We start from the raw sequence: 12,423 nt of genomic DNA, 5'->3' as shown, positions 1-12,423 counted from the left end.
CACAAAGTCGTCATTGTGGAGAAGGATCCTTTTCCCTTTTAAAATACATTTGGACTTTAGCACTTCAGTCTCGCTGGGCATGGTCACATTGCTTTGATACAACCTGGGATAATCAAATCACACTTTAGTGGCAGTAACAAAAACAGAGTTGACAAAACTCAAACAATTTCAACTGGGCTGAGAATATGCATTTGCTTATCACACACACAATATGAGCTTATGACTCAGATTTGAAGAGTAAAAAAAAATATATCAAGAGAACAAACGCCTGTTGTAAGATGAGTGTTACTCCACATTTCAGTGTATCAAATCAGCATAGCGACGCCTATCAGTTCTACAGTTCCTGCTTGAGAGCACATGCAAGCCAAAAATCCCAACCAAAAATAAGACCCGACAAAAATAAAATCTGGTAAGTTTAAACATATAATGGTAAAACCCAACATCTAAAAACAGGTAGAGAAGGAAGCGTAGGGTCGGGTGGGTATGACACGGAGGAATAATAAAACAGTGCCATCTCCCCCCTTAGCGCTACAGCAGATAAGAGAAGAACCTTCACATTCCAGCAGCCGGGAGAGAGAGAGAGAGAAAGGGAGGCCTTTACTTCTTCCACACCGTGTAGAAAACCCATCTGATGCAGCTCATTGAGGAATGTAAACAACAAAATACTACAGCAGGTAAGTATGTACAGTGTCTTTCTGGTAAAATTTAAAACAAATTTAAACCATTTTTCACAAGGATTTAGGTTTAGGTTTGTGTGAGTTTTATGCAAGCTGGTATAGTAAATATGATGTGAAAAAATAAAACGCATACTTCTGTAAAAACTCTAGCAGAGTACCATTTCTCAAATCAGCACCAGTAAACTACTGTGTCAGAAGGTTTAGCACCAATGAAAGGATACAGCTCCATGTAGGAGGGCACACACACCACCTCCTTGGAGAAGTCCACGGGACACGAGAGCCGTCCCAGCTGTTCCTCATATTGACTCAGTGCCTCTGTCAGATTCGCACAGTTGCCCTGACGACCAGCAGAAGACAAAGATTATTACGAGCCACACACATGTAATTCTTTGTAAGGCAAAAGTGGAGGGTTAATGGGTCTTCCAATACTTTAACATTCATCTACTGTATCACACAGCAAAATGGTTGAAAATGGACAAATAAGCATTGGACAAAGCACCATTATAAATTATCACACGATTATTATTCACATTCAGATTTCAAGAGAATAAAAAAACAAAAAAACATACACCCCTGTCCAGTACATCCCTGTGTAGCCAACAATACATCTAAGCCAATGCCTGTTGAACAAATGATTAATGTGGCTGACCTAATACAACTATAATAACAATAACGATCATTATAATACCAACAGAGATACTGTTTTTCTTAACAACTAAACATGTTCAGCAGTTACTACAGCGAAGAGTCTCACCTGTGTGAAGTATTTCCCACTGGGACGCAGTACTTTGATTGACAGATCCAAGATAAGACGCAGGAACTCCCATGTGGAGTCTATGGAGACCAATTACACAGGTTGAGACACACATGAAAAACAAACTCTCGGTATTATTTATGTTACAGCTTTAACATCTCTTAGGATAATTCACAGACCTTCTTCTGGCGCTGTGGATATCGGGACTGCAGTGAGGTCATTAATGACGTAATCAAACGTCCTCCCTTCCTGAACATACTTCTTCAGCACAGGGACACAGTCTTCGACTAGTATCTGAAATGGATGGAAGAGGCAAACAGAAACCGGTTTACCTCAAATGTCATCTCATCTTTAATTCCGTCTGTAAATCTTTGTAAGTGAACAGCTAACCATGCACATTTGCTCTGTAAAGGAGTTTGCAAGATGCACAGTTGCACATTCTGTATACTGTATATGTTCTTGCACTACAAACATCTGTAAACCTGTCAATGGTCACCAAATTGAGAATTCTTTCTAGCAAATAGGAACACAATTTTATCATGTCTGGTTATTGGGCAGAAGGGTGGCACAGTAAGGCCGTGATCACACGGGATGTGTTTTTGAACGCAGCTGTGCCTTTTTTCAGTTATTTTCAATGGTTTGGTGGCGCCAGGCAGGCGTCTCCTCCAAATGTGACTCATATGTGACTTGCGTATTGGATGCGGTGCGTTTCGGGGCGCCCAAGGGCACACTACGTCAATGTCAGACAGAGAGAAATATAGCAGCGCCTGAGGGGACGGATAGGTTTTCCTGGTGAGTAACGTTAACTTTAACTACATCCTCGGTATGGAATGGGCTCCTCATCCTCTTCTTCAAGGACAAGTAGAGCTATCGCTAACTTTCTCCTGTCCATTTTTGTTTTACACCAAGTTGTCCTATTTTTTTAACCTTAGAATAGCTCATTCTCAGGTTAGTTAGATATAGTGATGTAATGCTCCTTGCATCTTTTAGGCTCTTGCTCTCTCTGTTACTAGTGACGCTCAGAGCTGTGCCTTGTGCTCAGCAGGACAAAAATGTGTCCCATGTGATCACGGCCTAAGGGAGACCGCCTTTCATTCTGGGGAAACAGGTTAAAACAAACATCTGCCTGAGCAAGACACTGAATTTGTTCCAGTGGCACTGCTGTGTAGCTCTCCCTGTACAGTTTCATATTCCTTTTGGAATGACCATTGAAATTACAAACAGCAATTAGTAGTTGCTGCTCGTGTTTTTGCAAATCATAACACATACAGTATGTAAACACTGCAATATACAATTGCACATCATGATGTACATCTGAAACTTTTGATACATATAAACAACTTGGTCATCTTTCAGTTACATGATTTTGAATGTGTTAAAAATTATAGATATGATCCCAATTCACAGTTAGATATTAAGTGAAATCCTACACAGCTTACTGTTAAGACAAGAACAGGTTTTCTTAATGATATGGAAATGATTTTTAAACTTTTAAACTTTTTTAAACTGAATTTGAATGGCCTTAACATTAAAAATAATTTAGTCCCATTTGAATATCCATATTCAACACTCACTTGGTAACAGTCTCCCTGCAGGTTGTCCAGGATATTGCCACAAGTCTTCCTCATGTGCGTTCTGCAGCCATCTATCACCATTTGGTCAATGTACACTTTGTCAAGGCATGATCGATCAAGTACAGATGCACAGTAATAGACAAACACAAATAAATGAGTATTTGCATGGCCATAAATAACTCAGTCACTAGGTACATGTGAAGAGAAAGTTCGGCAGTACAGAGCCATTTAAAGGATATCTCCACCATGGTGATCATCTTTGGCTTGAGCTTGACCACCTCAGCAAGGATCCCTCCATCACCGCCACCTAATATCAGCACTTCCTTTCCAGCATAGTTCTCCTGTCCACTACCCATGATGGCTTGGGTGTAGGCCAAGTCACTCTCCCCCAGGTCTGCAAGGTAAACCACATCATTTACAGATATGACTTGCTGGTACATGACTTACAGCACTTAAATTATTCATCAATTCTAATAATCCAAAAATCGATGTAATAAATACAGAGGACTAAACACAGCTGCCAGTGAACTTGCCGTTGTATTACCAGTCTTTTCTATTTGCACAACCTTATTTCTACAGTTACTTTTATGTCAGTTTAACACGTTTGTAACAATGTACACTTTTTAAAAATAGTGGACTCAACCATTCGAGTCAACAGATGCTAACACAATGGTTTGTTTTTGAAGAAAAGAGTTAGTAAGTGACGAACAACCATCAAACCAATTACAAGTAGAAAGTGCACATTTCATTCATTTATTTACTTATATTTACATTTACTTATTTATTTATATCAATTATCAAACCTGTTAGGGAGCCAAACTGTAGTAATTGTGTCTCCTGTGTTATACTGATTCACTGATTCACAAAGAACAATAATTTGTTTTTACCTGACACACCAATTAGATGCCTCATTAAATACAATAAACTTTGTGAACTTTGCATTGAAATTGCTGAAATGACAAATAATAAGCTATGTGTTATAGTGTTGTGTACACTTACTAATATCTCCATTGAGGACTAGGATATTTCCAAACTGCTGAGAGTGCAAAATCTTTATGTTTTGGTATGCAGAATCTTCATCGTACACCACCCGGTCTATGTCATACTCCACCATTCTGCCGTCCGCTGTGGGCCAGTATCGGTCAACTTGTGCACCTCGGGTGAGAGCTGGGAGCCTTTGGGGGAACGGTGGACAGTACAGTATAGTGTTAATGCATCACGCGGGATGCGGGATGCGTGAGCTATCGACATCACCTTTCAGCAAACACATGCATCTCCAGATACTTACCTTTTGATCCTCGTAATATTGCCTTGTAGGAGAGTTTTCAGCTTCTTTTCCAGTGCATTTAAAAGCTGCGGAGAAACAAGTGACTCTTTAAACACCATAAAAGCTCCATTAAATACAATACATAATAATGTTTGTCGAGCAGTGAGATAACTCATAGTGCTGACTAGGAAGCATTGTATTACTGAGGGAGGACACATCCTATTCTTAGTAAATTGATAATGTATTGTGCTTCTTTTATCACCTACATTGTCTAATTGTGCAATGTTATCCTCTTCGTAACACTGCAGATCAATGGTGACCAACCCATGGGAGTGCACACGCAGAATAACAAACCTGAGTGACAAAGAGAAAGAAGGAGGGACAGCGAGAGAGATAGAGAATCAACAGTAACAGGGGCAGCATATTTTATTTCCTTGACATATACAGTTACTACAGTAAATGCAGTGTTCGACATCAACGGTTGTCCAATTGTCTGTGACAAGTGAAAGAAGAAGTGACACGCATCTATAACTGTAAATCTATAAATGTAAAAAAAACAAAAAAAAACAATCACATCTGCATGGGTGAAAAAAACAAGTACTTTGATCTGAATTTAGGCGCATGTTCTCTCTGCGTGACTGTGTGTATCTGTGCTTCAGTATTTCAGTATATAGCAGTAGTATGCCACCATAATGACAATGTCCCACATAACATGTACCATGGTGGGTTAGGGTTAGATATAATAAGCTAGTAAGTTTAAATTTGGCTAACAACAAATCTTGTTCTTACCTGCCCTTCTTGCCAACAAAAGTAGCAAGGTATCCATGCCCCTCTGTGTCATGGACAGTCTCTGTCATTTCATGCTCCTGAAATATGGATTGTAGACCATGAACTGTCGAAGGACTGTCAGCTAGAAAAAAAGAAAACAGAGGAGGAGACGGGGTGAGAACATTGTAAATGACATAATCAGCACCCCCTTTTTCCCATTCTCTGTATTTTAGAAAAATGTTCCCAAAATAAGTTCGTTATAATGGCACATTCTAGCCAGATAATTATTAGAGTCGACAGCTCTTCTGTTGAGGGGAAAAAGTCGATGCCAAGATTTCATGACCAAATTTGAAATTGTGCAACCTGGAAATCAAATGTGGGCACACTGGTGCGCCTACAAATTACTGGGCTCTATTTTCGTAACAGCGCATTGCCTGTCTTTCCATCACCCTTATTCTTGTAATGGTGTCACTTCGAAATACATCTGTACTGTAAATGTAAACTGTAGCTCCTGTACCCTGGAAGCAATAGAACAGGTACTTTGTAATTGTATTTACAGTGAACTGCTCTGAACGAATGGGAAAACGTTTTTGCATGACACAATCGGGTAACGTGTGATCCGCCATCTTTGTGTAATGCCCATCTTTGTTCCATCACATAGTGTGAACAGCCTCCCAACCGGACTGAGAAGTAACATTAACTGCCCTAGTTGGGCAGGACTGAAACAGTCTTGTAGTCTGTCCAAGCCTTAATATGTGTTGTGTTCACTGTCTAAATTACATCTTTGATGTTTTGCAGCTGGATGCCAGATCCAAGGTTTTACAGACAGCTTCATGTGGTGCAGGGCAACTGTATGTCGGATGAATGAGACACCACACTGTTATGGCTTGATTGGAAGCAGATCCTAAATACCTCTACAACCACCGATGCCTGGGGGTGTACTGGTTAGATAGCCAGCAAAACCCTCACCCACAACAAGTAATGGTTGTACTGCAGAATTGTAGCTTTTTTTTATCATCTCCTTGGAAGTAATCTACTCCATTCAATTGTTATAGAATATTTTTTGTACATAATCCTAATTTTATGTTTTTAACCACTCTTGTGACTCTCGTCATGTTGCATGGCGGTGTGAATAAAGACATTTTATGTTTCACTGTCAATCTTGTTTTCCATTTTGTCACGATAAGCTATTGATTATGTGCATGGTCAGGATACACTTGTACTGCACTATAAATAAATAGAGGTATATTCTAAGTAGAGACACATACATTATGAATATGAATACAATAGAGGGGCTAAGCTATGATTGCAACCAATAAAAAACAACAAGCTCTAGTTAGTTTGACTCGACTCACCAGTGCAGAGAGGTTTTGTTGCATCTGTTTTTTTTTCGCTCAACAATAACTGACGTGGATTTTTTTATGATTGGTTCGCGGAATTAATTGCGTAATAAATGTCCGAGCATACTTTTTAGATGCTTACTATTATGTACATAAGACCCTAAATTACATAGTTAGAAGGTTATTGTGGATTTGGGTTTCCAGAGGCTTTAAGAGAAAACAGCAATCAGACAGTAGCCAATAGAATCAGTAATTTTACATTGATTTCGTTCCCTATAACAATTCAGATGTTAAATGCAAATGTTTCTAAGGTGTGGAATGTAATGGCTCCAGGTGTGAGAGCATTCCTAGCTCAAGGCCAGCAGGGGATAATTCACCATAGTAACTGATAGCTGATCTGCAACGGCAACTATTTCTATAGACCATAGACCTTGAGTAGTATCAAATTTTCGGCAGTACTTTTTCCCCTGAAAATAGGTGGGCAATGGGCAAAGTTGCAGTGTGTGCAGACATTCACCGTGTCATTTTGAAGGCTTTTCGTGCACTGATAGTTGAATTACCGAATGGCCATTAGTAACAAAAAGTAATACATTAAGTACCACATCATTTTGTTATTGTGCAGTGACATCTTTAGCATCATTAGGTTTCATATAGCTAGTATCCTATTGACTAATGGTAAAAAAAAAAATTAAAATAAAAAATAAAAAACGGTTGTCAAGCTAGCCAAGTGAAAACAAAATTGTGTCAATTCACAATTGGTAGGCCATGCATTTGTTAGAATTAGTCATTTATTATTACCGTTATCATTGTTATTCATCTGTTGTAATTACCTCTGTACAATCAAGTTCACGTCAAAACTTGGACTCTCATTCAGAAAACCTGAGCATAACCTGCAATGTATAACGTTAAACCAGGAAACGCTAGCTAGCTAACCCGCTACTGACAGGGGTAACTAGGGTAAAAAGAAAAGGTCAAGCCTATAGGTTCTGAGGTTAACCTGCTAGTGTGCCCGTTTGTCAATCTTGCTCAAATATTTCTCAAACCTCTACTTGTCAAATAATATTTAAATGTCTCAAGTTCTGTCTTGTTTCATCCGAACGTATGAAACGTTATCGTTTTGAAGTGCTGGTGGAGACTAGGCAGACTAACTAGCAGGTTAACATAAGCTAGCGAGTTAGCACGCTAGCATTCCGCTCTGCTGCAGTGACTGTGACCGTACTGTAGTCAATACGCTGCACAGTGCATCGGTACATTCGTGCGCATCTTACCGGCCGCAGAGAGGTTGAAGTCAAGAGTATAATGTCGCAGTGCCATGTCTGAGTGCAACCGTCAGCCATGCCGGGAGTAGGCACCCGGCGAGAAAATGGTACTTGTCTGCAGAGACAGAGAGGGCAAGGTCCTGCCACTTCCAACTTGCAGCCCAGAGAAGAAGCTAGTTTGCTTGAGGGGGGAGTGTGCGGTCAGTTATACCAGAGAGCAAAACATGACGCAAGAGAGAAATCCCGCACTCTCTTTCGTCCTCATTTAAATACGGCTAACTAGAGCAAACCGCTTCTGCTTTGGCACATGCAAGTACATGCAATTTATTTGCCCTGTGGTGCATCTTGAGTCAGAACATTTTAAAAACCCTGGAGGAAATTTTAACCACATATGTGGCTGGTCAAATACGGTATCTGATGCGATGGCTCCCTACGTGGACATACAAAATATACATAGGGTGATTTAGTGTAATGTGGGACACTGACTAATGTGGGACACCTAAACTCCAGTGCATTTATCTATTCTTCTAACACATGCAAGTGAATAGGATTGTTATCAAATCCAAGCGGGGTGTCATGTGATTGAAATCACATGACTTCACGATTGTGATGTCATAGATGGAGGAGGGGCAAAGTTTTATGAAACGTAATGTTGAGACTTTATTACATGTTACATTTTTACTGTAACTACCTGTTAGATCCTGTTCATGATATAATAACAGGCATAATATATTTGTAATAAATTCTTTAAAATAGTATATGGTTTCTTTGTATATTGTTTGACATTCCACATAACATGTAAACGTATACTAGTTGTTTTTTTTAGCCTAACAGATAAAGCCTAACAGATAAAGACAGCAAAAACGTACTAACTGAAATTACCAAACATGGGTATGCACATTTGACCATGAGTGTTTTTGGGCAGATAAGTTTGCCTTGCATAAATTAAGGTGATATTGGATTTTCTAAGCCTAATAATGAGTGTCCCAGCTTTCAGCGCAAGCCGTCCCAGATTAGGAAATGCACATTTTCTAGGAACAATTTGGCACATGGAACACTAATATATGTGCCATTTCCTCTCTGAGCATGATATCTGAATTCTTTCTTCTGATTTCCTTAGGAAACATCTTGGGGATTGTTAGAAGACGCTCGGGGGCGAATGCCAGCTATTCACTACAGCAACCAACCTATACAGTCCTTTACAGTCCCTCCAAACAGGGATTTCAGAATGGTATCAGGTGTGGATCTAATGTATTGGCTTCATATGGAAATATGTTACTTAAGTAAGAATTGCAAAAATTGTCCCACTTTACACAAATCCACCCTATGCTAAAATAGACTCTCAAAAGTTCTATTTCGTTGTTAAAATCCAACTTGAACGTCACATAAACGGAAAACATAGTCCATCGTTCAACCTGCTGCGCAAGCGCCATTCTCCGTGTCCCTGCTGCCTCTAGCACGCGCACATCAAATGCAAGATTTATTGATCAAACGATCCCAACAAACCCAATAAATAGCTTTAGCGATACAGCAATGTGGTCAAGGATTTGCGTATCTGGTCCACGTATTATTTTTATTTTTATTTTTATTTTTAATTTACTTAATTTGATGTGCTTATTAGAGGCAACGCGTGCACGCGACACATGGACGCGGAGAACGATCAACATGAAGTTTCTAAGACGCCCAAACTGGAAAGAAATCCAACTTTGAGCGTCTATTTTTCTCATGTATCTGTTGTTTATGATAAAGCCACTCATAAGATCCCGTCTTCCACCAGCCGCCTCTTGCCACGGCTTCTCACTGACTGACTACCTGCAACAAAAATGTCTTGTGAATAACCATAAACTCGATGTGATTTATGATCCATTATTTAATGGAACATACAATTGTCCATCAAATTATATTTCATTGCAGCTCACGCCGTTGTACATATGTGTGCGCGTGTGGGATCCTTCCTGCTAGTGGAGACGTTTCTGTAGGCTAGAAGAGACAGATTAAATCTTCTCATTTTAATACTCTTTGGTGATGCCACCACTTCTTTTGGCAAGAATCGCGATGCTTACAACAAGGTTGTGGGTAGTAGCGTGACTACACTAATCCCCGGATATGGTGCCATTTTATTTATAACCCCTGTTTATAACACTTTTCATAAAAGCAAATCACAAAGCTCCAGGGAAAAAGATAATTAAAACCAGATGAAATGCAGCAGGGAAGAAAATGAAATAGCAGAATCTTTACTTGTTTGCAGAAAATGCCTCTCCAATGTTTCCTCTGTACAGTAATTGTATACAGCTGTGGTGCTTCTAGTTTTTGTCCCATGTCTCTCTGTAATTGTATGAAGCTGTGATAATGTTTTGTCCCATAGCCTTGTTGCTGTTTGTGTCCAAGTTATGTTTCAAGTTAAGGTTGTAGTGTTAAAATTATATTTTTTAATCACAATAAAATCATTACTTCTAAAACATTTGGACTACACTTATTTTACTTTTAGAGAATAGTAAAATAGATAGATTTACATTATAATGAATTTCAATGCTATTTTTAATGTCACATTTTTTCTAGCAGTGGTGGTAATTTCCTTGTGGTGGCGCACCACTGCCAAATGAATACACAGGAAACACTGCTGTCTGCTCTGTGAAGAAAAGTTTTTAGGCCTGTTTTAAAAGAGCCCAGAGTATATTACAGTAGGGAGCTTTTGATCCTATTTTCTTACATTCAGAACTATCTAGGTGTAGCCATCTAAATCATGCATATTCTCCCATCTTTGTCAATGACTTTGAGCCAGTTTGTGACAAAAAGTTGGTATAGTCAGACCAGCGTAGCTCAGGCTTCCTACCTCAGCTAGCCTACTTCCTAGTTGGCTGAAACATCGTACAGTCAGTTGGCTGTTGGCAAACAAACAACAGAGCGCCTAAAGCACTCTGTGTTGCACCATGGGGGATGAGGCAGAGGCTGAACATGCTCCATAGCTCATATAGGGTGTGGGAGCAAGGGCCGTCTTACCACTAGTGCTCCTGCACTAACAAGTATTGGCATTAGCTATAGTATTCATAGTATTTCCATGATGTCACATGCATTTCCTACCAATATGGTGCCTTAAAATATGGACAGCTCATTGGCTGTGGCTGTCATTTGATTATAATCACCTGCTAATTTATTACAATCACCTGTTATTTTTCTACTAAGATGGTGATGTAACAGACTACTATGAATACAGTATCTAATCCAATACATCAAGTTATTTATGATAATGCCCACAGTGTTGATCAATTAATAGACCAAATTTCCCTGATGTATCACAAGTAGTGACGTTTTTATTTATTATTTAATTAAAATGTATCATATGTATAGTTGAGACCTGTACAAGTAGTTTGCCTTGGCCTCTCCCCATGGCCAGTAATGAAAATAATCAAGTCTTACATTGAGAGATATCTTTGCTTATATTAATCCTTTCATCTACTATACTCATACAGCTTTTAATGATTATTAGAGAAGAGAGTAGACCAGGCCTACATATTTTGAGGGTCAGATTAAGTCATGAAATAATCACACATTAAACTCATTTCCATTATTTGTTCAATGACATAAACACAATAAATGTTGGTACAGAGAAGTGTTTTATTGAGACGCTGCTCTCAGATGGTCAACAGAGGTCATCACAATAAATTGACAACAAGATGGTGCTAAAGAGACAGGTGTCAAACGTGCCATAACACCGAGCCTTTTCTGTTGACACAAGTCAGTGCTTTGAAAGCTTCGTTCTGCCCATCCCTAGTGCATGGATGTGTGTATGACATGGTGGGTATGTTGTAAGGTGTAAAACCATACCAAAAGAAACCAAGAACAAACACAACAGAGTGGAAGCCTCTGGAGTGGGAGAGAGTGAGTCCACATGACCAGCCTTAAATACAGCCAGGCGTACAGCATGAGGCCTGATGACCCACAAGGAAGAACAAAGTAAACAGGACCACAGACAGAGTGGGACCCTAACAATAAAGTGGTACCTAAGTAAAAATAATAGCACCCTTAATACAAAAGTGATGCTACCAACAGAAATTTCATTTTTTCTTTTTCCCCACTATCAATTTATTTTTCACTACTTAACTTTTTTTAAATTTACACTATTAACAATGATGCCCCCTTTAGCCGATAAGCTAACATGACTACAGTAATGGCCATAACACTAGCCAAAGTAATAGGGCACTTTACTTTAAACCACTGACCCATGCCCCCTGTCTCAACCATGGTCTCAAAAAGTAGAAAAGGTGGGAAACCGTATAATGCACAAAACAAGTAGCTTTGCTATAAATGATGCTAACAAATACAAGCACTTCAACGCAATAAATGAACACAAATATAAGCTTGGTTTAGCAGCGCGCAACGTGTTTCAAGCTTGGCGCTCAACATGGTCTCAACACCCTCCCTGCAGCTTCATCAGCTGGCAAAACCTTGTCAAGCAGTTCTTTTAGAGAAGAATCAGCCCTTTGTTCCAAATCAGTACAAGACACAGAAGGAGTTCTTCAGGCAAAGGTGAGTCAAACTGTTCCACAACATTACCGTTTCAGATCAGACTCTGATTCAGTGGCTCATGGCCCTTGTGACAGCACAGGCTGTAAAGACCTCAGGAAGACTCAGTGCACTATCAATAGATTCCCCTGGAGGAAGTGAGAGAGATGGCTATTGAGGAGCATCAGCCCAAATACGGCACCCTGCCAGATCATTTCCCAAAATAACATCAACACCCTCAACTGGCAGCAGGGGGCGCCACTCAAACCGCCACCCCTCTG

General features: G+C 39.6%; 1 protein-coding gene across 1 annotated transcript; it reads right to left on the bottom strand.

The window, feature by feature from the left end:
• Positions 1–484: 484 nt before the first annotated feature.
• Positions 485–7,803, bottom strand: sms (spermine synthase). Its single transcript, XM_071898192.2, has 11 exons — positions 7,649–7,803; positions 5,062–5,182; positions 4,539–4,626; positions 4,294–4,358; positions 4,005–4,180; positions 3,245–3,399; positions 3,006–3,095; positions 1,611–1,725; positions 1,432–1,511; positions 899–1,014; positions 485–628 (listed from the first exon to the last, which is right to left on the bottom strand). The coding sequence occupies exons 1-11, from the start codon at positions 7,692–7,694 to the stop codon at positions 598–600; spliced, it is 1,083 nt and encodes a 360-aa protein (XP_071754293.2). The 5' UTR covers positions 7,695–7,803; the 3' UTR covers positions 485–597.
• Between the last annotated feature and the right edge of the window lie 4,620 nt (positions 7,804–12,423).

This window comes from Centroberyx gerrardi, chromosome 11 (genome assembly GCF_048128805.1).
Source record: "Centroberyx gerrardi isolate f3 chromosome 11, fCenGer3.hap1.cur.20231027, whole genome shotgun sequence".
In the NCBI taxonomy this organism is placed as follows: domain Eukaryota; kingdom Metazoa; phylum Chordata; class Actinopteri; order Beryciformes; family Berycidae; genus Centroberyx; species Centroberyx gerrardi.
Note: the sequence above shows the minus strand (reverse complement) of the source record. Positions and strands in the feature narration are given on the sequence as shown.

Excerpts from the sequence above, each read along its gene's own strand:
- sms (XM_071898192.2), bottom strand. The coding sequence starts at position 7,694 with ATGGCACTGCGACATTATACTCTTGACTTCAACCTCTCTGCGGCCG. Across the intron at positions 4,627-5,061 it reads TTTGTTGGCAAGAAGGGCAG|GTTTGTTATTCTGCGTGTGC; the intron begins GTAAGAACAAGA and ends TTTGTCACTCAG. Across the intron at positions 3,096-3,244 it reads AGATGATCACCATGGTGGAG|ATTGACCAAATGGTGATAGA; the intron begins ATATCCTTTAAA and ends GACAAAGTGTAC.